The sequence below is a fragment of the Neofelis nebulosa genome, chromosome 7, assembly GCF_028018385.1.
Source record: "Neofelis nebulosa isolate mNeoNeb1 chromosome 7, mNeoNeb1.pri, whole genome shotgun sequence".
NCBI lineage: Eukaryota > Metazoa > Chordata > Mammalia > Carnivora > Felidae > Neofelis > Neofelis nebulosa.
Genome location: NC_080788.1, coordinates 10,155,572 through 10,181,061, shown reverse-complemented (window position 1 = coordinate 10,181,061; position 25,490 = coordinate 10,155,572). Strand labels below are relative to the sequence as shown.

Sequence of the window (25,490 nt, the reverse complement as noted above, 5' to 3'; positions counted from 1 at the left end):
ATCAAGAGTGACCTATATTTAAGAATTTTGAAAGCCTGCTCCCTCTGGGGTTGGAGTTTGGGGTTGAAGTGAGGCAGAGGCATAAAACCAATTTTTTTGTGTGTATGGTTCTTGGATTTCTGTTGAAGATAGTTGCAGAAGATGGTTTCTGAAAGTATTTGAACAAACAGGAGGAATCATTGGAGTAAATGTATAGCTTCCCAGTGTGGATGCCATGGAAAGTATTTGGACGTATGAATTGGACTTTGAGCTTTCATTTACTTGAGATGTGTACCCATAACATTCGTGTGTGTTTCTTTTACCGCATCGAATATGAGCTACCTTGTGAGCTGCATAGCATCTGGGAAACTTTTGCTTAACCCCTTCCTGGAGATAGTAAAAAAAAAAAAAAAAAAAAAAAAAAAAAAAAAGGGGGGGGAGATAATTAGTAAAAAAAAAAAAAAAATTGTGAATTATTCTATTATTTGGAATATTTTTGAAGACAGATAAATCACTAGGAAAATGTACTTGGGTTGGGATGTTGTCCCCCCCCCCCCCCCCCCCCCCCACACACACACCTTGGTTTGTTTGTAGAAATACAGAGCCAGGAAATTGTAAGATTTATAATGGAGCCAGTTAAAGGTCTCTTCTCTTTGCAGTCCAGATTCTCTAACTACAGGAATCCAGAATCTTCCAGAAATAATTGTTCTCATTATAGAATACTTAGTGTAGGGAGGAATTATCATCTCTGTCATGCAGTCTGTACCCTTTAATTTGCAATGAGGGAACTTGAGCCTAGAGCACTCCCGGGTCTGCCGTTGTCTGCTGGTTAGGGCCAGGGCTCGGCCCAAGGATCCAGAACCCTGGAGTCGGTCTTGTGATGGCCCAGCCTCTCCTCCTTGCCCACCTCTGCCTCAGATATCGTCAGCTTGTGTCACTGCAGTCAGTTCCTCCATGTCACACCAAAAGCCCAGGCCCCATGCGCACCTCTCCTGTGTTCCTGCTGACTCCCAGGCCCATGCTCACTCTGCTGTGGAAACCCCGTGCACAGCGACGCCTTTACTGATCAGTGACCCTCTTCTGTCTCACTGGGTCTCGTTTGCCCCGCCCTTACAACAGGAGAAATTACCGCAGGGCACACGTGATTCGTGTGCTGTGACTGACAGGCTGTGTGCACCTGCTGCACTGAGGGGCCCCGTAGCATCCCCTCAGCAAACTGCCATCCCCTGTCGATTGTTGGGTGTGTGTGGCTGGGCCTCGTGCGGGTCATGAGGTAGGGTGAGCGAGACAGGTCTGAACATCCTGCCTCCTTGCTGCCTTCTTTCCAGAGCGTGGCATCCTTGCTGCCTTCTCCTTTCTAGAGTGTGGCCTCTTTATACGTTCTATATGCCTGTCCTGGGTTAGCTTCCCTGAAAACCATCCTCTACCGAGGGGGGGAGGCCTTCAGTTCCAAATGAGCCCGCATGAGTCATTTAGGAGTTGAGTTTGTTTAATGACGTTTTCTGGCAATCCCACAGGAGATGGGTGACTTGGAAAAGGAGGAAGTTTATGCCTGCCGCACCCTTTGCTAGGGATACATCCCGGTCCCTGGAGAAAGGATCCCCTTTCCAGTGCCCTTCAGCTCTCTTGTTTCTATGGAAATCATAACTTCTGGAACATGTGCTTGTGCTCTGTTTTGTTTCTGACATCATCAGTTTATTTCTTTGCCATTCTTCCCCATTATTTTGCCACCAGAAATCCTATCGTACTCCTCATTTTCCCCATTGAATCATCTACAAGCTACGTTTTTTTTATGCCGGGGGCCTGGGGACAGAGTGGGTTGGCATCGGGCCTCTCCCTGCTGTGCCGGGCTAGTGGCAGAGACGGCAGACGAAGAGCCAGTGGCCCCACCTCAGCTTTACATCCTTATGAGGTTGGAGCAGGGCCTAGACCAGTCTGGAGGCGAGAGCGACAGGGAGCGCTGAGGCCCACGTGCTGTGTGATCTCTACTTCGTGGGCAGCAGGGCCTTCATTCTACGAGGCTCGGGAGATTTTCCTCTCATTCCAGGCCTGTGAGGCCAGGGACGATGGGAAGCCACAGACTGGCTTGTCAGCAGGGAAGCACGGAGAGTGCATGTGCGAGCACACGCGCGTGCACACGCGCATGCACACACACACACGCACCAGTTCCTTGCTGTAAACATTTGTAACAAAGATTCCATCATGAATTATGCCATTAGAATGTAGTCCTTTCCTACAAGAGTTACTGTTCTGCATTTCCAAAACTAAATTGAGGCTGTAATTTGCAGACTTCTGTTTGTGTGCTGAACCTTGTCGTGGAAACGGGGGTGGGGGGCGTGATGGGCAAAATGAGTAAGATCTACCCCCATCCCACAAGAAGCTCGTTGGGAGAGATGAAGGAGTGAAGCGGGAGCAGACACCTGGGTCCTGGGAACTCCCAAGAAGGGGTAGTCTGTTGTGTAGGTCTGTCCACACCAGAGAAGAGTGATCTGTTGTGTAGGCCTGTCTACACCAGAGGCCCCTCTGCTGTTCACTTTTGGTGGCGTTAAGTAGCCCCCTGCTCTCATGTTTCACCCCCGGGGATTTTCCCCTGTTGACAGCGTTGCTGGCCTTTAAGTAGGGAGCCAGCCTTTTCACCCCAGTTCCAGAAAGTGATGCATGTGTCTTGATTGTTGGCCACAGAACAGTTCCTGTCCCTGTCTCCACCACACACACAGCACAATAGACTGTGTTCCTTCTTAGGAGTCATTAGGTTCCCTAATGGGATGATCTCAAGGAGGAAAATAGAGCTCTGGCCCTCCTCCCTCATTAGTGCTGAGACCTGGTGCTGTGTCTGCTTCACATCAAACTCAGTGGGTTGTTTTCCTCCGTGTCTGAGACTGTTCTTTCCTCCTTGAGTCAGGAAAAGGGCTTAAATCCTGGCTTCCCCATTAAAAGGAGTGTTGCCAGCTGTGAGAAGAGGTATTTCCAGACTGGCATAGAATGCAACGTGGACAGTGCTCTGAGGTTTGCTTTTGAAGTCAAAGGGTGTGACCTGCAGGCCTTGGGAAGAGCTGTTGCTCGCATAGGCCGCCCCCACCCCTCACCTCACAGGCTTCTGCGAAGCCAGTGAAGGTTCTTTTCAGAATGCTGGACAGTGGTGAGTACAGGTGATTGACCTCTGCCGCTTAGTGTCGTGATTACGGTGTCTCCCTACCCGTTCACTCTGGCTTTAGCTTCCTACTTGGAGCTGCTGCTGTATTAGCTGTCCCTGGAGGAGGAGGAGGTTGGCAAGCCCGTTGGTGCTTGGTAATGCCAGGCTTTCTTTACCCTTCTCTTGTATTCCTGATGAAGACCTCTGCTGCCAGATGTCTGCTTCTTGGCCTGGTTCTCCGGCTTCACAAAACAAACACAAACAACAAAATAACGCAAGCCCTTTTAAGAATATGATCTCTGAATCAGTCTTGTTAGTTTTCAGAAGGCCTCGACACTCCCTCTGTGGGTCAGCTAATGCTGCCATTGGTTGGTGGATAAACATGAAGGTGCCTCGAAATTGGCTGATGTGACACTGAGATACCACCTCACAGAGTGAGGTCAGAGTAGCTAAAATGAACAAATCAGGAAACTACAGATGCTGGTGAGGACATGGAGAAACGGGAACCCTCCTGCACTGTTGGTGGGAATGCAAACTGGTGCAGCTGCTCTGGAGAACAGTGTGGAGTTTCCTCAAAAAAATTAAGAATAGACCTACCCTATGACCCAGCAATAGCACTGCTAGGAATTTACCCAAGGGATACAGGCGTGCTGATGCATAGGGACACTTGTACCCCGACGTTTACAGCAGCACTTTCAACAATAGCCAAATTATGGAAAGAGCCTAAATGACCATCAACTGATGAATGGATAAAGAAGATGTGGTTTTATATACACAATGGAATAGTACTTGGCAATGAGAAAGAATGAAATCCTGCCATTTGCAGCAACATGGATGGAACTGGAGGGTATTATGCTGGGTGAAATAAGTCAGTCAGAGAAAGACAGATACCTTATGTTTTCACTCATGTGGATCTTGAGAAACTTAAGACCATGGGGGAAGGGAAGGGGAAAAAATAGTTGCAAACAGAGAGGGAGAGACTCTTAAATATAGAGAACAAACCCGAGGGTAGATGTGGAGGGTGCAGCAGAGAGGGGGAAATGGGTGATGGGCATTGAGGAGGACACTTGTTGGGATGAGCACTGGGTGTTGTATGTAAGCGATGAATCACAGGACTCTACTCCCAAAAACCAAGAGCATACCTGACACACTGTATGTTAGCCAATTTGACAATAAATTATATTAAAAAATTAAAAAAAATTTAAATAATAAAATAAATTAGTTGATGTGAGAAGTTGCTGGGATCCTTCTTCCTCAAGGCTAGTCAGTGGGAACTTGCGGCAGGAAGGAGGGGGTCGGGGGTAGCAGAAAGGAAAGGGAAGGTGAAGGAGAGCCTCACGTGGGGATTGGGGAAACATCAGTCTCCTGACAGCAAATACAACTGGCCGAGCTCTACAGGCTGGAAACGGGGCCACAGCTGTCTGATGCTTGTAGCAGTTGTTCCTGTAACTTCTTGTAATTGATCAGCCCAGCATAGAGTGGGGGAGGTGGGGATATAAAATGAGATTTTAATAAGAGAAGAGGAAAAAAAAGGCTTAGCTTAGTTGACTCTTCTTCCTCTGAAAAGGATTTTGTCACATAACCAACTAATTTAGTCTAATGAAGGGAGATAATTGTACGAATCTATGAGTAAGTAAAAAGTGGGAATTGTCCAAGATTTTTAAAAGCAAGGCTCTTTTAGACGTGCACAGTTACAGGAAATTTCAGCAGCTGCTCTAAGTATGGGCGCTTTGGGCCATCTTGAATGTAAGAGACAGGACTTTAAATATCAGCATCTGTTTCCACAAAACAAATGTTCCTTTAGGGAGTTCTTTTTTATAAACAAATAGTAATTAAAACATGTCAAATGGTCACACTGCATGCCATCCATCTATTTTACATTTTAACAAGGTGACCTTTCCAAAGGAATATCTACCCCCCCACCACCACAAAAAAAAAAAACAAAAAACAAAAAACAACAACCCTGTATATTCTGATGAGCAAAGAGAGTAGCTGAACTGAGAGACAGGTCAGCTTTGGCAGAGTGAGAAAATTGTGTGAAGTCTTCTACCACGTTTTTAACTTCCATTCCCTAAAATTGTGGCTCGTGGTTCCTCACATCACTTGCCCCAGCACAGAAGACCACCTCATAATTAGGTTAGAACATTTCCTCTCCGTGAAACCTTTGACAAGTGCAAAGGTTTTGGAATGGGACAGTTTTCAGTAGCTGGAGGGAAAGCCTTAAGTGTGGTAGCTCTGATTTGGAAATCTCTACTCTACTAGATCTCTAAACCACCCGTGCATCCGGCTGGCTTCTGAAACCCCGGGCACAATTTGTCTTCCCGGTGACATCTCAGGATTACGATGGCATCTTTGACTGTTAGGAGATAAAGATGTACATCAGCGGGCACTAGTCATGCTACTCATACACGAACTGGTGTTAAGGAGTTACTCATGCGGTTTACCTGTTGGTCATTTGCCCCTGGTCTCTCAAAAGTGGAAGGAGACCTATTCAGCCATATGGTCACCGAGGAAGTGCCTTCCCACTAAACCTCTTTGCACATAGATCATAAAGAACTTGATTCACCCTTCAGAAAACCATCTTTGCCTTTCATTCCTGCTGTAGTTACTCTTAATTCATCAGCTGCATTCAAAATATTATTGTTTGGCTTTCATACGGTCTCTTTAACTAGAAAGCTTTCATCCCAGATTCACACCCCACCCCCACCCCAGGCCGCATTTTTTTCCTGTCAAATTTAACCTGTGGCATCAGACTCTGATTTAGAGGGTTCACGTCCTCCTCCTTGCTCACCTGGATTCACTGGTTTCCTTACCACTAACTTCTTTCTACCTTATAAACCCAACAGTTCTTGAACTTTTGGGTCTCAAGGCTCTGTTACACTTTTAAAAATGATTAGGAACTCCAAGTACCTTTTGTTTACATGGGTTTTACCTACAAGTATTTGCCCCCATTAGAAATTAAAACTGAGACATTTAAAAAGTATTAATTCATTTATAATAGTAACAAATCACTACTTGTTCATTTGAAGAGCATATTTATGGAAAACAGCTTTTCAAAACAAAAACCAAATTAGAAGAGTGTCATTTTAATCTAACTGGTTTTAATCTAACTTCAGTAGACAACAGTTTGATTCTCATATCTCTTATGGATTTAATATGTTAGAATACAGTATTTTGGTTGAATTATATAAAGAAAATCCAGTCTTTTAAAAGGGAGGAATATTATAATTGCTTTCTCAGATGATTTGGTATTTTTACTTAATACCAAATCAGAATTGACAGACAATATGTTAAGAATTATTGGCAGTATGGAATCTGAGGTCCTGTCGTTGAGCTTTTTGTACTCAGGTACATTAAAATCCACTGGATCTTTCAGCCATGCAGGATTTTCTAACCTCCCGTATCAATCATTTGGAAAATACTGATTCATTGAGAAATAGCACCTCTTCCAAACGTTGAATGTTTTTTCATTTTCAGTCTCCAGAAAATCACATTTGTTAATATTACCACCAGTTTCATCAGAAATGGCTTTAAGTGCTGGTAAACTTGGCGAGTTCACAGTGGCAGATAGAAGTTTTCCAAAATTCTCATTTCCACTTGAAAGTCTGAATTTTATCATCAGCAGTAAACACTGCCAGCTGTTTTCTCTGGAGAGACAGGTTCACTTAGTTCACTTCCAAGAAAATACCCAAGTTCTGAATAAGCATCATTCATTCATTTGCCAGTCTTTCTTTCAAGTAAAAATGTTGTTCCATGAAAAAAGTGGCTAGCTTAGCTTACTCCTTAAAACAGTTGCACAAGTGAATTTCCTCAAGATAACCACGCTACCTTGTATGCAGAGCATTTCTGTGTGCTTCCCATTTGTCACACAGAATATTAAAGAGATAAGCACCTCAGGATTGAAATCGAATGAAATTAATGTTTCCAGCTTCATCAAGGACATTCTGCGTGGAAGTATTTTCTTTCCTCAAACTGAGTGTGTAGCGGTGAGGAACATAATGACCACGGGTTCACTGTGGTGACACCGTCTTGATTCATGCTAGGACCATCAGCACAGATAATGAACATAGCAAAAGGGGCAAATAACATATTGGCACCACTGTGAAAATAGTTTTGAACCCACAGATGCCCTGAAAATGTCTTGGGGACCCTCAAGGTTTTTGTAGACCCCACCTTGAGGACCACTGCTCTAGCTTGGGTTCCAGATTCTTGCTGAAAGTAAATCAAGTTAGCTCTTTGGTTCTTAAACTTCATAGCCATGGAGCATACATGGCCCTCCGGGTCTGGTTCCTCAGGTCGTGTGTAGGGTCCCGTCAGCTCTGCTGTTCCGACGTAGAATCCAGCGGCCAGCCTCACCAGACTCCTCTTTTCCGTGTCAGTCTGCTGCTGTGCTTGCTCACTGGTATCCTCTGCCGGCAGTGCACCTTTGGCATCCACCCAGGTGCTCTTTCTTTCTGGGAGACCCTTCTCAGACGTGCTGTGGGGTTGGGTAGTGCACTGAACACGGAACGCTGCAACTGTGAGACGGACCGTGAGCCCTGCATGCCGCCACAGGGCACACTCCGCTGCCCCTTACCCCTGCCCCTGCTTGGTGACCTGCCACGTCATCCCACACACGACAGGCACGACACAGTGTTGTGTGCGTGGCAAACGTCTTGAAGGAAAAGAAACACAGGAAGAACTTTCAGCAAGACTGATTTCTGCTTATTGGTGATGGTGTGTAATACTTCAGTGAACTTCACAGAAGAGTAGATTTACTCAGTCCGTCTCTCCTTCGGGGCACCAGCAGTCTTAAGTAATCCCCTTTCTTTTAAAATGCTGTTTCCTATTTCCATAGCAAATGTATTGGAAGCTTTTAAGTTTTGTTGGTTGAGGTTGAGACACACTTAATCAGGATGGCCGGAGTTGCAACTAAAAATCGGGTGGAGGGAGTGCCGGTGGGCTCCGTCGGTTGAGCATCTGACTCTTGATTTCACCTCTGGTCATGATCTCAAGAGTGGTGTGATCAAGCCCCGTGTCAGGCTCCGTGCTGGGCGTGGAGCCTGCTTAGGATCCTCCTCCCTCCCTCCCCCCCCCTCCCTCTCTCTCCCCCCTCCCTCTCTCTCCCTCTCTCTCTCCCTCCCTCCCTCCCCCCCTCCCTCCCTCCCCCCCTCCCTCCCCCTCCCCCCCTCTGCCCCTGTCCCCTGCTCACACACTCCTCTCTTTCAAATTAAAAAGGGGCGCCTGGATGGCTCAGTCCGTTAAGCTAAGCGTCTAACTTTGGCTCAGGTCATGATCTCACGGTCCGTGAGTTCGAGCCCCGCATCGGGCTCTGTGCTGACAGCTCAGAGCCCGGAGCCCGTTTCAGATTCTGTGTCTCCCTCTCTCTCTGACCCTCCCCTGTTCATGCTCTGTCTCTCTCTGTCTCAAAAATAAATAAACGTTAAAAAATAATAATAAATCAAATAAAAAGCAGGTGGAGAAAAGGAAGCTCCTCATTGATAACTCATTAATATGAGTATCTAGGGTTGAACCAAGAAAAGTGGTCCATCTTTCTATCTATGTAGAATTTGGATAATTGCCTTTGTAGTAAAACACAACAGATCGAAACTTCTTCAGGTTCTTCAGTATGAGAACTAGAGGAGAGCCATTACAATTCAGACCTTGAAAAACTCCACTTGTATGAAAGAAAGATAAGAACAGTAAACCATGTTAAGTAATGCTGTGCTCTTTGGAAGACCACCAGAGCTTGTCCTTACAGCATCCCCACAGGGCAGGCAGAAGAGACGCATTGTGATAGTTACACATGGCGAGTTGGAGGGACAGAGCAAAGGCCTCCTGTGTGTCCTGCACAGTGCTGGGAGCCCACAGAGCAGCCCTGATCATGCTTAAACCATCCCCACGGGTAGCTTGATTTGTTAGGTGTATTGTCCTTGGCATAGCCACCGGCTAGTTAGTGCCGTGCAGTCTTCTGAACCAGACACACACATTGAGCACATACACATGCACATCGTTGAAGAGAGTACTAAATGCTTCCATGAACCTTAGTCTTTAATAATTCACCATTTTGTGCAGAGTGTGTGTGTGTGTGTGTGTGTATATTATATATAATTATATATAAATAATTTTTTTTAATGTTTATTTTTGAGAGGGGGGAGGGAGAGTGTACGTGGAGGAGGGGCAGAGAGAGCGAGAGAGAGAGACAGAATCTGAAGCAGGCTTCAGGCTCTGAGCTGTTAGCGCAGAGCCCAACGCGGGGGCTCAGACTCAGGAACTCTGAGATCATGACCTGAGCCGAACTCAGACACTCAACTGACTGAACCGCCCAGGCACCCCAGAATACATATTTTTTAAGTTTCATGGAGAACGTTTTTCTCTTTTCAAGGTTTATGTTGAAAGCGTTCATATTAATTCCAGAAAGAGACATCTACATATTTAGAAAGGCACTAGGTTATCAGTCTGTTGATAATTATGAACAAATAAAAGTCAGTGTGTGTTTAGTCAGATCTTCAGAATGCCCTTACGGGACTTACCTTAGCTGCAATTTAGATTTCAAAAAGCCATTGAGAGTAGACAGGGAAGTTCCTCCACTAGCTGGTTAGTTTCTGGCATGTCCTGTTTCTTGATAAGGTCTAACTACTCACACCATTTGTTTGTAGTGAGCAGAATAGATGCCTTTCTCTCATGCATATCTCCACATCAGAAATCCAGAGGGGATTTAAATTTATGACTAAAAGGAGCTTCTGAATCCAGATTGCCTGTACCGGTTTGATCCTCTGGGAAATGGGTTGCCTTGCCTGAAAGATCTTCAGACAGAGAGGTGGATATTTATTCACACAGGAACCATTTGTCGATTGCTAAGGCCAGGAATCTGTAGGAAATCCAAGAAACAGAGGTGTCTTGCTCCAAGGGTCTTGGACAACAGGGACGTGGATTGCTGTGATACTCAATGGATGCTTTCCGTGTGGTGGGGCGCAGTCCTAATAGAGTCCGCTTTTTGACTGAGGTGCTTAGTGGAGGCATCACCATTGCGATCACATTGGAAGAAGTTAAAGACTTGTTTTGTATAAATGGGGAAGACGATGAGGGCAGGATCAAGGACACGGAGGGAGCCCAGTGAAAAGTTTAGTCTGAACACAAAACGGTAGGTTGACTTGTGTGACCTCAGTAGAGGAGTCTACGAGAAGAGACCAGCTCCTCTGGTCTTTTCTCCCAGAGTCACCTCTTAGACCCAAACACTCTTTATCCCAGCGGGTCACACTGGTATTTCGGCCTGCTGGGTGGGGATTGTTCAGGGACACTGTTAAGTTCAGCCCAAATTAGGCACTTGGGGATTGGCCAGGAAAAATCTATAAATATCTGTCTTTTCTTACTCCTTTCCCTTTGCCTCAGAGGAAGAACGTTTTTCTTTTCTTTTCTTTTTTTTCTTTCTTTTTTTCCGAAACCAAGGCTAACTGTTTGGTGTAAGTTCCCAGCCCTATCTCGACCTTTTTCAAGAGCTGCTTCTCCATAAAACAGCGTGATGTTCAGAAGTTCAATAGCTTCTTTGGCCTTAGCTTCTGGAGAAGCTACCTGCCTTTTCCACTTACCACAGAAAACAAGACTTTTCCCCTCTTTCTGTTTTCCTGTCTCAGGATACAAATATCTTCAGGGGAAACATGGTGATCTGATTCACAGGAAAGGTGTTTTGGTCTGTAATTTCTAATTCGAGTCAGAATATATCTGTGACTTGGTTTTGCCTTCCACCCCGCCCTCCCCCCCACCGACCTTGTAGGCTGACTTAGATGCCTATTTTTTTTTATTTTTTATTTTTTATAAATAAGGCAAAAATGTACTGGTGATAATAAAATAGTACAGCAGTTAACAGTACTCACGCTGCGGGCATATAAAAAATACATGTACCAATTCATTTATTCCTCATAACGGCATTTTTCTTTCAGTGTTTGCTATGCTTGGGTTTTACCCCATTTTACAGGTGAGGAACTAAGGAACAGAAAGGTTCTATAGCCCAAGGCAGTCTGGCTGCAGTTTCATCTTCTTGACCGATGTCCTGGAGAGTCACTGCACTACCCAGTGGGCCATCCCTTCCCTTCCTGTCATGTGTCCTGTGGGGGACATCTCGGCCTGCATGGACTGAAGTCAAGGGCTGCCCCCGACCTCCACCCCAAAATGTGTTTCTGCGCTAACAGCTCTTCTGAAACAAATTCTTACAATTTCATCTGAGGTAGACAATTATGCTGTACTTCCTTAGAAATTTTCAGAACACCAAGGTATCTGTTCTAGCTAAATAAAATTATCAAGTGCAAGCTCCAAAGAGTAGACTGTAAATGAGCAAAACCAGATTTGTTCTTTTGGGAATAAGCAGATGCCAAAATTGACCTGGCAGTAGTGTTAAAGAGTCAGGTTTTTGGGGGTTTTTTTCCTCGAAGGATTTTTTTTTTCTCTTTTCCCTTTGTCTTTTGGACAGTTGATGAAAAGAGCAAGTTCTACCTCTCCATTTTTTTGGAAGGCATGACTGTCCAGTGGTGTGTGGTGGGATGAGGGAAGTCTTTCATGGGAAGCTGAATCACTTTTTGGCTTGTCTGACTGACTATGTTAGGGCTGTTCTTTTTGCCATGAAGTGAAAAATAAGAGTAAGTTGAGTAACTTCCTAAAGTAATACATTTGCATTTTATGTGGGATTCAGAATTTTCCTGAGGGTATGGTTATTTTGAACATGAGTTTTCAAGTCTGACCAGGACTTTTAACCTTTCAGTTCAGAGAGTCTTTTAGACTACTCCCCTTTTCTGTACGTTAGCTCTGATTTAAAAAAAAAAAAATTTTTTTTGTTCTCCCATTTAAGAATTAAATCTGGCCAGCCATTGGAAAAGTCTGAGGATTATCACTGTGGTAATAAGTGAGTATGTGATCAGTTAGTCATCTAGCTTCTGAGTGTCTGGTGCCATTTTTGGCATTCTGCAAGAGAAACTGAAGGGCCTGTTGCCTTTAGGGAACTCAGCATCCACTTAGAGTCAAGGTACAGCATCAAGAGCAAGACAGGGCAGAACACTGTAGAGTGAATGTAACAGAGTTAAGGACCATCAAAGTACAAAGGACAGAGTTTTAAGATGGTTAGAGTGGGCAGAGATTCCCTCATTAGGAAAGTAGGATTTGAGGGGTGGATTTTGGCTAAGGTGAAGAGACAAGGTAGGGAGTTTCATAGCCCACAACTGTTCCCAAGGGCCAGGGGCATTGAGGTAGGAAGAACCATGTACTGGGGTGTCTGGGTGGCTTGATTGGTTAAGCATCTGACATCGGTTTAGGTCGTGATTTCACAGTTCATGAGTTCGAGCCCCGCATCGGGCTCTGTACCGACAGCTCAGAGCCTGGAGCCTGCTTTGTATTCTGTGAGTCCCTCTCCCTGTAACCCTCCCCCATTCATGCTGTGTATCTCTTTCAAAAATAAATTAACATTAAAAAAAAAAAAAAAGAACCATGTCCTGATTATAGAACATTGGGAGTTCAACGGTATGTCTACCTAGGGGAATAGTAGTGAATAAGACTGGCTAAGACCATGGAGACATCCATATGAGGAGACGAGGCTTGATGTAGCTAAAGACTTTTGTACCGTCTTCCTGAATTACAGCACAAGTCGTACTGCTTCTCTGCTGCAGAGTCCTCACTGGCTCCCAGGTGCCTCTCAATAGAGTCTAAACTTTTTGACATGACATCATATGCTTTTATAATCTAGGCTGTTAATGCTTTCCCAGGCTAATGTTAATAGCACTCCCTTGTAGGATTTGACGCGCGTAACTAGACAGTTTGGCTAGTCTTCCGTCATACCTGCCACTCGTCAACATCTGTACCCTCTCTCACACTCTTTACAGGCAACGCCCACCTTCGTGGGATTTTTCTACCCAATCAGTGCAGCCAGAGATCCTTGTTCCTTTGCTGGAATTTCTGCATTTCATTTGTATTACCCAGGCTGTCTTATACTTGTATTTCCTGCCATTGCCCCTTCCTTGAGGCCCAGGAAACATCTCATCCATCTTTATAGCTCCTAACACCTTGCAGAGCCACCTAACTACAGCAGGTATTTCAGTGTTAGTTGAATGGTAAAAAAAATTTTGTTCATCTTCACTGGTTCGCTACTAACTGACCATGACTGGCTAGTGATGACAAAATCCCATTAGGAAATTCTGGTCACTAAATGTCAGTGTTGTTTCCCTTGATCTCATTGCCTTTGTTTTATAGAATAAGGGTTGTTCTGATTTCCATAGATGTTCGTATGGAAAGGGAGTTTCTTACTTGTTGGCCATGCCCTTCTTTTCCCATTTCCTTGCCAAAACATTGTCCACCCCGCTTCCCTCCTCCAGTTGTTACCAAGCACTTGTCCATATTCCTAACCAAGATAGCAGTGTGTACATTCCAATGTTCTCTCCTGGTCTCTGATAGAACCTCTAGGAAAAAATTCAAAGTGCACAAAAGAACAGGCATACATATTGCAAAGAACTCACTTTGTGTTAATGGTCCATTTTCTCTGCTAAGGCTTCAGTTACTTCTCAGAAAGTCTTTTGCAGCCTAAAGTATTTATTACCAGGTTGGTACTCCTATAGCAACATGGTGGAAGGATTCACTAAGATGCCTTCTCTCATAGGAAGGACTTCTTAAGAGACGGCTGAGAAAAGTGGAGTGTGCAGACAGAACCTAAATGTTCCCTTGTGACACTCTGGAATACTTGCATCAGCCGTCCTTGCTCTGCTACCCCAGACCTGCCTCTCTCAGGTCTGTGGAACGTTTATGTAGCAAAATCCAAATCTCTTACTTTGCGTGAGCTTTTTACAGCACTGGTGCTGTTTGCTGTTCTTTGAAATCTTTCCCTCTTTCAGTGTCCCTGATGTCCCGTCTGTGTGTTGATTCCCAAATCTGAACGCCCAATCCCAGCCATTCTCCTGAGCTCCAGACGCACACGCTTGCCTGCTTACCAGGGCTTTGCTCAGAGGTCTCTGAGATCCTCGGATTCTCTGCACCTAAAACTGACTCGTCATCAGGGGCGCCTGCATGGCTCAGTCGGTTAAGCATCCAACTCTTGATTTCAGCTTGGGTCATGATTTCACGGTTTGTGAGTTCTAGCCCCATGTTGGGCTCTCAGCTGGCAGCACAGATTGTGCTTGGGATTCTCTCTCTTCCTCTCTCTCTGCCCCTCCCCTGCTCACATGCTCTCGATCTGTCTCTCTCTCCCTCTCTCAAAATAAACAAAACCAAACAAGAAACAGAAACAAAAAAACCTGCCTCCTCATCTGATCTCTCCCTGCTGCCTCCTTGGGCTCCACCCCACTGTTTGTCTGATTGCCCAGGGCAGAGTCCTGGTCTGACAGCACTGCTCTTCGCCTCATCCTCCACCCCCACTGCCTGTTAACGATTAGTATTGTCAGACTCTCATTTCCTTTTCTCGATCTCCACTTTCATCACCTGAATTCACACTCCCCTCCCCTCTCATCCAACGTGTGTTACAGCTCTGTGACCGGTCTCCCTGCCTCTCGTCTTCTCCCTCCCGTTTAGGAACATGCTCTAGAAAATGGTATTTTTGAAAGCAGAACTCTTCATGCCTTTCTCTAGCTAACAACCCTTCCATGGCTTTTTCTTGTTGCAGTGATGCAGACTTCTCCGCGTAAGTAGCGTGTTCATCTGGAGCTGCCTTTTTCTGCTCCGCGGGACTCATCCTTTGCCACTCGCTCTTTCTCGCCTCTGGGTGCTAGCACTCAGTCCTCTGCCGGCATGTGCACAGAATGCCTCTCTGTAGCCCGGTCCTGGGGCTCCCTGCCTCTCACCTGGTGAGCTCGTACTCATCCGTAGGGCCCCAGAGTAGTCAGCATCTCCACAGCAAGCCTCTTCTGGCCCTCAGAGCCTGTTCCGTCTAAAGGCAAATGTCCTTGTGTCCTGTGATTCCTCTGTGTGAACACGCCTTGCATCTTATCATAGCTCCTTAATGTCTCGTTTGCTGCTGTATCCTCAGTGCCAAGCATAGGTGTTCAGTAAATACTCGTCTAACTTCATTTCCTGAAAATCAGCTTGTTAAAGATTTAGGTCAGTGACGCGTGAAGTTGGAGTATACACTCGTACCAGTATGATGAGTTTCCCATGTGAAATTTCTTGGTTGTTTAAATTGTTACTGATACTTGGAGGGGGCCCGGGTGGCTCAGTCGGTTGAGCGTCCGACTTCGGCCCAGGTCATGATCTCACAGTTCGTGAGTTCAAGCCCCGCATCGGGCTCTGTGCTGAGAGCTCAGAGCCTGGAGCCTGCTTCGGATTCTGTGTCTCCCTCTTTCTCTGCCCCTCCCCCGCTCGTGCTCTGTCTCTCTGTGTCTTAAAAATAAATAAAACATTTAAAAAATAGTTACTGATACTAAATTTGCCATTTTTATTTTATTCTTAAAAATTTTTTAATATTTCTTTTTTTCATTTTTGAGAGAGAGACAGAGACAGAGTCAGAGTCAGAGTGCAGGCGGGGGAGGGGCAAAGAGAGAAGGAGACACAGAATCCAAAACAGGTTCCGGGCTCTGAGCTGTCAGCACAGCTCGAACTCACGAACCGTGAGATCATGACCTGAGCCGAAGTCAGATACTTAACCAGCTGAGCCACCCAGGCACCCCTAAATTTGCCATTTTTAGCATTCTGCATGAAATTCGCCACTTTTAGCTTTCTCCGCATTCCGTGTTTTAAAAATTCCAATATATCTTAAAGCCACATTCTTTGGGGAGATTTGAAAATTCTATTTAAAAATTAAATGTTTACAAAATACCTAGTATACTTGAAATAGGTGCAACTTATCGCATGTCAGTCATACCTCAGTTAAGATGCTTGAGAGTTATTTAAGCGATAACTACAAAAATATTTTTCAAGGCCTAGGTTACCATCTGAAATAGAAGTTACGACCAGAAGTTTAGCCTGAACCTCAGGCTTTTTGCACTTGTAAATGTATGTGCAAACTATTTGGGTAGGAAAAATAACAAAAATACACTTTTGTGTACAGAATACATTTTAGTGTCTGTAGTATAGTTGGTGTGTTGAAGAATAAAAAAATGTGGAGAGAGCATATCCCTTTTTTTTTATTAATGCTTTGGGGAGAAAGAGGTCCTGTTCTTTATAGTCATTTTACTCAACCTCTTAAGAGTTTGCAGTTATAGGATTGTGAAGTTGGTAAGATGTCTAAATGTGAAAAGTTCTTATATTGAACCATTATGAGAAAAAAATCAGAGTAGTTTTTGTTTAATTTTGTCAGTGCTGCCCAGTCTGATGTACTCATACTGGTCATGCTAAAAATAAATGTTGCTAGGAGATTTAGAAATAATAAAGGATATGGGGTGCCTGAGTGGCTCAGTCAGTTAAGCATCTAACTCTTAATCTCAGCTCAGGTCTTGATCTCTGGGTTGTGAGTTCAAGCCCTGCGTTGAGATCCACACCCAGTGTGGAACCTACTTTAAAAAAAGAAAAAAAAAAAGAACAGTGAATATGATTTATGGTTGATCAGATACGACCATCTTTGGCATCTGGTTTCAAATCTAGTACATGACCACACAGAGAAATGATCATCAAACAGTGCACTGCGTGGGTGGTGTCTCATTTCTCCTTTGAAGAGGGTCTCAGACGGGTAGAACAGGAGGATCCCATAGATCTGGTGTGTTCCTTTCGGCAAGAAATTCTACAGACTGTTCCATATAGTAAAGACACGAAGAAATGGGACTCAAGGTTCAATTGGCTTTTTGTAGCTGATGGAACAGCACTTGATATCAGGAGCACCCTTTGCATCGACAGCCTTCCAGGGGGTGCTTTTAGTGAGATATCTCTGGGTCTCCGTTGTTAGCCTTGCTGTTCAGGCTCACAGATGACACAGAGTTTGGATGGACAGCTGCTACTTCAGTGACAGAATCTAGATTCAAGATGCTGTTTTTAGGCTAAAACAGTAACCTCAGTGAGAATATAGAAGGGCAAGATGTGAGGTGGGTCTTTAAATAAAACCACCAGGTTACAGTATGAAGAAGATCTGATTTGAGTCAAGCAAACAAACAGAAAAATACGGGAAGTGAGCCCATTTCATCAGAGGCTTGGATCTTCCTACTTGGGGTGGTACTCGAGTTAAGCTTGATTTTGATCATCCCGGGCTCACCATCACCAGAAGCACTGAGAGTCCTCCGTCGGGTTCCCTGTGACGGGAGGAGCGGCCGTGGGAATCGTGGTCCAGGAGAAAAGCTGTGAGGAGGGCGGTGAGTCCTGATGCTTGTCTTCACATACTTGAAACGCTGCTACAAGAAATAGCTAATGTTTGTTCCGAAGAGAAGAGCTAGGAGCCGTAGACCCATTCGACCTGAAGAGGGCCTGGCTGGCGGTTAGTTGTCCGAATCCAGAAATCTTTCATTCTCTGTGTTGGGTGTGTTCGTCCTGACTTTTGTAATCTGTTAGCGAGGAGCGGCTAAAAAAAGGAAACGTTCAGGATGAAAATGTTGACCAAGAAGTTGACTCTGTTCAGCGTAATGATACACTCTCCACCTGAACTTTCTAAAATGAGGATCCGTTTGTCATGTTTATTGAAAGAGGAAAACTGTTTTCTAACCTTTGGCGTTTGTGTAGAGTCAAGCCTGAGCTACTGGTACAAGTGATGAATTCTCAGTTTTCTTTCCTCAATTTTTTAACTTCCATTTTCTCAACGATAGTTTCATTTCTTTAACTTTGGGGGATTACTCAAAGCAAAATAAGATGCATAACGGACAGAAAGAAGATTCACAGAATGGAGCTCAGTGGAAACTCATTTTATCAGCTGTGTGACCTTACACAACTGACTGAAACACTGAGTGCAGGTCTTCTCCGCCACAAGGCAGACAGTGACCTTAGAGCTTTTGATGAGGAATAAATGAGGTCGTACACTTGGAAGCACCTGGCAGACAGGAAGTACTCAGGACACGTCGTTAATAAATCATGCCACAGAAGAAACTATCCTATCACCACTTTTGCACCTGACATTGGGAATCTGCCCCCTCCTTTCTCTGCCCTCCCTCTCCTTTTATTTCACCAAGCTGTTGGCGATTTTAGTAAAATTTAACATTTGTGGACATGTTCCTTGAGACCTGTTTCCCGGGAGGAGCAAAAGCCTGTAAAGGGACATTTTTAGGGGCACCTGGGTGGCTCAGTCAGTTGAGCGTTGACTCTTGATGTCGGCTCAGGTCATGATCTTGAGGTGGGGAGATCGAGCCCCGTGTCAGGCTCTGCACTGAGTGTGGAGCCTGCTTAAGATTCTCTCTCTGTGTCCTTCTACCTTTCCCCTGCTCACGCTGTCTTTACAAAAAAAATAATTCGAAAAACTTTTTAAAGAAAAAGACACTTTTAAAGCTTTATTGTTGTTTTATAGTCCTCTGTCTTAATTTCTTTTTGCCATTGTTACTATGGTCAGATAATTTGCTGCTGCGGGCTAAATGGTCTTCAGGTTTCTTCTTGCAAAGGCAAGAAGGGGTTAAAGCGAAGAAGGCGCTGCTTTGCCACCACCCACGCTATGTTAACAAGAATCGAGAATCACTGGTTGATTGCCAGGCCAAGGCCTTCCCCTGTGCTTTTTTCACCTTCTTGGAACCTCTAAAGTCAGAGAAATGCCTGGGTGGAGGGGTTGGGGGGAGGGACGGTAGGCCTCCCTGGACCTGTAGTGCTCAGACACCTAAGTTAAAATTAAAAAGGAAGTCCCACATGGAAACAGTGACTTTGCAGCCACTGTAATTAATTTCTTCCTTGCTCCTCTCAGTCAAGCAACCATCATACATGAAACAGTCTCTTATTCTAAGCAGACTCAAATTGTCCCAGTGGAGGTGAAGTATTTTAGCTGTATTCTAGTCACTTTTGCCACCATCAGACGTGTAACTCTGGATGACTCACTATTTTTAAGTTGATGAAATCACAGATAAATGAAAATTAACTGTGGTAGACCTTTCCTTCTGATTTCATGTGAAAGTGGAGGAGGAAAATACAATGATGCAAAAACACACTACATGTTTTCTACAACGGATTTTGAGAGAATTTCTCAATTCCCTTTTCTCCTCTGAATCTACCCACATCCTATGAGCTGTGTGGCAGGTGATAAAGATTTCTTAGTCTCAGACTGACCATATCCGACCAAGAAGGAACTCCAGATAGTGTCCAACCCCTGTTGTTTTTCAGTTCTGGAAACCTAGGCCCAGAGAGTCCGGCTAATTGCGCCAGTCGCTCAGTGAGACCATGGCACACCTAGGATAGAAGGAGCCCTTGGCTTCCACCCTGGTTCCTTGTGTTCCCTGCAGGGACGGAATCCATCACTGGGGGGTTACTTAGCCAGCGTCCAGTCGCGTGCTGCTGCTGTTCCCTTTGGGGTTACAGGAAAAATACTTAGTAGTGGACTCTCCCCAGCCCCCTCCCTGCAGTGCTTCCTGGCTTTCGGTGTTCTCTTTGGGACTTCGGCATACCCACTAGGTGGTGTCCTAATTCAGAAACTTGACTGTGGGACTCGAGACTGGATTCTGCCCTAACTAAACAAAGGGAGCCAAAGAGAGTTGCCCCAGAAGAATTGCTTAAACAATTTGGGTAAGTTGTTAGATCTTATAATTAAATAAATCAAGAGAAAATTTAATTCACGAACAGAAATGCTGTAGTTAAATTTAAATGCAGGAAATATTTTTCTACTTCCTCTTCTGGAATCTTGAAGAACATATGTTGGGCCTGTGGTATGAGTAAAAGAGTGGTTGCTTCTGTTGAAGAATTTGGGACTCCTTTTGTGGATAGAGAGTGGGACAGAGGATGCAGAGACAAGGGAGATACAATTAATCTTGTAAATAACTACTACCATAAGGGGCTATAAGTAATAAACATATTTTACTACAAGTTTCCAAAATTAAAGGAAAGGGGAAATTTTCTCAAAACAAAAATTCGTAGCTGAGGCGCCTGGGTGGCTCAGTCAGTTGGTTAAGTGTCCGACTTTGGCTTAGGTCATGATCTCACGGTTCAAGAGCTCGAGCCCCTCATCAGGCTCTGTGCAGACAGCTTAGAACCTGGAGCCTGCTTCCGATTCTGTCTCCCTTTCTGCCCCTCCCCTGCTCATGCTCGCATGCGCTCTTATGTGCTTGCTCTCTCTCAAAAATAAAGAACATTAAAAAAAATTCATAGCTCTCAGCTCTGGTTTGAATATAAAATGATTGGTTTGGTTGCTGTGTTTCAAAATCCTAACAGAATAACTGCTCCGTGGTTCCAGATGTTTTTGATAGAAACTTGGAATCGTCACAGCAGCAGCCAAAGCCCAGGACCGCAGACTGTGTTCTGTGGAAAGTGCTGAACAGATCCAGAGGGGGAAGCAAAGGAGACCTTTTTTCCCCCACCCAGAGCATTTGTTCTGCAAGAAAGAACAGTACTATAAGGAAGATTCCAAACCTTTGGGGGGGGGGGCGCTTTTGTGTGCAGACAGAGTAGGGAGAAGCGTAGGTTTGCAGCCTGTGGCACAAAGTCAGCAGATCATCGGAAATAAAATAGTTTAATCTATAGGTCCCACAACATTTCAGACAGCTACGTTATTTTGAAACCGGTTTCTCTCTAATTATATACACTTGTTGAGGGCAGAGACCTTGCTGTTTGTTTGCCTCCCTGCAAGGCATAAAATGTCTGTTAAGGCGATAGAGATTATCTCCGTTTCAGTCAGTAGTTAGACGATGTTGGGACTCAGAAAGCTGTATGGTGATTAAAGCCTCTCGGATCCCTTGAGAGATGCCTGGGAACCTTGGAAGCAGGAAACATTCGATTCTAATTAAAACAGAAGGGAGTGGCAGGAGGAATAAACCATGTTGAGGACAGAGGGGAGCCGGCCCTGTGTTCAGATGGGGAGGAGGGGGGGAGTTCAGAGTTACAGCTTGATGAAAGTTCCCACAGAAAAGGTGATACACTAGCAGCTTTCCCACATGTGCCAGCCCGAAGGGTCTTCCGATATGTGCTCTGCACCAGAGTCTCCGAGTATTTGTAAAGAAAGCCCTTTGGGTGAGTCTGAGCAGGAACTTTAGTTGGAACTTTTTAAGCTGTCTCTGCTGATCCTGTTTCTACTGTTCTCCATCCTACTCTAATGAAAAGCAACATCTGTTTGACTGTCCTTGTTGGTAGCATCACAGAACTCCGGGCTCACTGGGGGCCTGTGGGGAAGAGGCGGCCATCCACCTGCGTGCCTTGGGTGACCCCGCGAGGGGTGGGGACCTGGGCTCTGGTCGGTCACAGCTGGACTGCAGTGCAGTCCTAGGTGAGGAAAACACTGGCTTTCTCGTGAAGTTTGCTGCGTTTCCCTCCTTTGGGCTGGTTAGCAACGAAGACCGCCTGGCCCGAGGAAGTGGTGACTCATCAGACCTTCTACACCCCCTTTGTAACTCCTGAAAAACCTTGTCACCAACTCCAGTTGCAATACTGACAGAAACTAAAGCACTAAATCTCTTTTCTTCCTTTCTCTTGTGGTATCTGCACCCCCTCACTCACACTCTCCAGGTCTGGCCACGACTTCCCTGGCCCTTGGAGGAAAAGGGTGGCAGCCTAACGCTCTTACAAGGAGATTTTCTTATTCTTGCCTTTCCCCACTCTTTTCCCCCTTTTTGCTTCCTTCACGTCCTTCTTTTTTCCCTCCCAGATCATTCACGAACCAAATGAGAGTGTGTCCAAAGTCAGGACGAGTTCTGGTGTAGGCCTGTCCCCCCAACCCCGGTTGTTGCGGGGGGGGGGGGGGGGGAGGTGGGGCCCAGTAAGAAAACAGGCAGATGAAGTGACAGCCTCCTGCAGAGGAAGTATTGGCACGGGTACCTGTTCACTCTGCTCCTTCCTTCTCTCCTTAATTCTCTTTAAGGCCCCTTCCATCACTCACGTTCTCCCCACCCGCATCCCCCCTGCAAAAAAGCAAAAGACTGAACTCTTGCTTTTTAAACCCCGTCAGCCACTTTTGTAGCCACTTTGGATCCCAGAAGCACAGCCAGAGATCCTCGGCTGACATTTTTCTCACATGAAATCACTGGTTTGCATCTGGCAGGGAGCTGCGGTGCGCGCCTTGGGCAGTTTGAATTTGCTGTCGTTCGTGGAATAGAGGAGTGTGTTGTACTCGCTCGTGGTGTTTGGGACGGCCGCCTCCCCCCTTCATCGTGTTCCGGCTCGGGCATCAGAGCGTTCGAGGTGCACCGTGCGATGCCTGACAGAGCCGTTTTCATAGGGGACGGTGTGGGGAGGAGGGGGGGAGCAGGAGCAGCAGGAAGTGGGTTGGAAAAGGAAGCCTTGTTTTTCTCTTCTTCATCTGTGGATGAATCATGTTCCCACCACTGCAATTAGGTTTTCAAACCTCCAAGGCTGCTGGTTGCGGAGCCGAAAGGGCAAGTAGTGACGTTCCAAGGGTGAGGGAAAGAGGGGGGCTGGGGTAGGGGAGGGCCAGCGCCCAAGAAGGGAGGAGGGAGTAGAGGAGGAGTGGTCTTTCTCTTCTCCTTCTCCTCTGCTGTCAGTGGATATTCTCAACTGAAATCAGAACCAAGCCCTACTGCCCGGTGAGCAACAGGCTGACTAAAGACTCGACTCTGAACAGAATCTCCAAGCGTCTACTTTTGTTTTTGTTTTTTCCCCTATAAAGGAAAAATTGATTTTCCTTGTCTTTTTTTTTTTTTTTTTTTTTTTTTTTTTTTTACCTTAACAGAAGTTAACGAGAGAATGAGAATGTTTTCATGGCATCCCTTTGAAGTAGAGTTGTCTTACCTTTTCCTCTCTTTCTCTCTTCCTGATAAAGTACATACTGGATTTTTATTGCCTGCTTTGGGTTTTTCCCCCACGTGTGTCAGCCATTATGCATAGCCGGTTCATCCTTAATTTTCCTGCTGGAGTGATCGCCAGTGATGGGAGCGGTGTGTGCTTGTCTTTCACTCAAGATCTGCCTAAAGCACGGCATCAGGAGGCTGTTGTTTATATTATGAATTATAAATTTATCATCCCAGCTCTCTGAAGTTGCCGGAAAGTTCTCCGTCAGTTCAAGGAATTGGATTCTGCTTGGTTTCTTTTTAATCATTTTTTGACCCTTTGAGGGTTTTGTAGAGAGAGGAGTCTGGAAGGCACAGATCTCCAGCTCAGCGTGAGAAATCTGGAACTCTGGACTTGGGGGAGTGCACTGGTCCCCCAGGTTAGCAGTGGGTACGTCTCCTACATTTTGTTTCCTCTCCTCTGCATTTGGACAAAAATGTATGAACGGCACAAGAGGCGCTACAGCCTGTGTGACATCTCCAAGGTGGACAGGACTGTGGACGTGGTGCTGCTGAAGGTAAGGGGCCACACTGCAGACGTTCCAGAGCTCTCAGGCCCCTTCATCTCTGTGAACCCAGTAGCTGAGTCCCTAGCCTCCCTGTACTGGGAGAAAGGCTGAGAAGGTTGTGGGGAAAGTAGGGGGTGGAGGGGTGAGGCTGCTGATTTTAAGGTTCTTAAGAGACAGATACTGGGAGGGGCTTAAGAATCATCATTGAACCACTTACTTTGGAAATGTCATTTTGCTTGCTTTAAAATGCATTCTTAAGCTGAGCAGAACCTCGTATTCTTGAAAACCAGAGAGGAAGAAATTCACCTTCAGAGCTGCTCTTCCCTGAGATATCTCTGTGTCTGTCTCTGTCCCTGTGATCCCCATCTCCTCACCTTCCCCTACTCCAGCCCCATCTGTCTGATATCACTCTCTGTTGATCTCCTTTTCTGCTTCTTAGTGTGTGTATCTCTCTCTCTCTCTCTCTCTCTCTCTCTCTCTCTCTTTCTCACTCTCTGAGTCTCTCTTAACTGTTAGTCTACTGTCTCTCTCAGCTCTTTAGGGGCAAGATAGACATTTATTTCCTTTGCAAGGGTCTCCAGCCTATTTATTGCAGTTGCAGAGTAGTGCTTCTGGCTTGGTTTGACTCCTTTTTTTTTTTTTTTTTTTTTTTTTTTTTTTACTGACTTTCTTGATCGCTGTATTTGTTTTCTCAGTGTCAGTGATGTTGGGTGTCAGAGCAGGATGGGGGTGGAGACTCTGCAGAGCTAATTGCTCACAGAAGGCATCCTTGCCTCTAAAATTAGTAAGGACTCCTCCAGCCATAAGATGGGAGTCTGGGAATGTCGGACGACTCAAGGAGCACTTTTTGGAAGTTTAGCAGTTTTCTGGCAAAGGCAGGGGAAATTGGAAGCTAGCCAAACTGCTTCACAGATGCCAGAAAAGCCTCAGTACCTGAACTTGTGGCCCTATAAGCTAGCGGAGCACAGGCATGGTGTTATTTCCCTGGTCAAGGACATTTGGGAACTATGTTACCGATTTATCAATTCAGTTTATGACTTGAGACTTCGTAATTTTTTTCTACTGGTCCATTGAGGCCGAGAAGAAGGCTAGAAGGTTTAGAAGGCTAGACCCGGAAGCCCATGGGTACTGGGTACTAATTGCTGTCAGGTAGCTGTCTGACCTGCTCGGCCTAGACTGAGCACTGTTGGTAAGTTGGCATTTTGAACTGGTTCCAAGATACTGTTAATTTTAGTTTCTCCGAACTGTGATTACCTTTATGAAAGCACCGTGGTGGTTTAAGATTTTTGTCCTCATATATTTACGAGAGCCCAGTTTTTAGGACCTTTGTATGCTTGACTCTTGATTTTACCTGTCTGGGGGGAAAAGAAAGTAGGGAAAGAGGGAAGGAGCCTAGAAAATCTCAGTGTAGGCACCACAGAGAATATCGTGCATTTAAAATAAGGCTAAAATGTGTAGTACTGTATGCTCTGGCTGGGCATGAAAGTTTGTTGGCCTCAGAGATGCTGTAACAAAACATTTCCACGTACATTATTTCACGTGAGACTTAACTGCTCAGACAGCCACTCTCTCCGCCCCCCCCTCACCCTCCTCCCCCCCCTCCCCCCACCATTCAGGTGAAGAGCTTAAGGGTGAGGAATATGAAGTACTTGACTGACAAAGATGTGATTTTTTTTTTCACAAGGCCACAGATAATAAAGGACACAATTAGTTTTTTTAGATGAATCTGTTTGCATTCGTTGTTTTTTTTTCTCCCTTACCATGCTGCCAACTATATAATGAAAGAGTTTTAGTGGAGAAGACATCGCTTCTCAGAAAATAGGCATTTATTACAAATAGGTAAACACTAGGAGTCCTAAAACTAGTGTGTTTAAAATAAGATGGCTGTGTTTCCGATTCTGTGTCTTCCTCTCTCTCTTCCCCTCCCCCGTTCATGCTCTGTCTCTCTCTGTCCCAAAAAAATAAATAAAAAAACGTTGAAAAAAAAATTAAAAAAAAAAAATAATAAGATGGCTAAGTTGTGTGTTAATCTCTTTGCTTTGGAAACAGAAAAAGGTGACATCGTTGAGAGCTGTTAATGACCTGTTCAGTGCCAGCAGCAGCCCT

General features: G+C 45.2%; 1 protein-coding gene across 16 annotated transcripts in view; it reads left to right on the top strand.

The window, feature by feature from the left end:
* AKAP13 (A-kinase anchoring protein 13) overlaps positions 1 to 25,490 on the top strand; it is a 335,196-nt gene that overhangs the window by 193,450 nt on the left and 116,256 nt on the right. Inside the window, exon 1 of one of the 16 annotated variants that reach the window (XM_058736676.1) lies at positions 22,779 to 23,393. The exons of the other annotated variants lie outside the window; for them this stretch is intronic. Within the exon in view, the coding sequence (XP_058592659.1) occupies positions 23,313 to 23,393 (81 nt within the window). The 5' untranslated portion in view covers positions 22,779 to 23,312. Of the gene's footprint in view, positions 1 to 22,778; positions 23,394 to 25,490 lie in introns of those variants that run through there. 16 annotated transcript variants of the gene reach the window in all.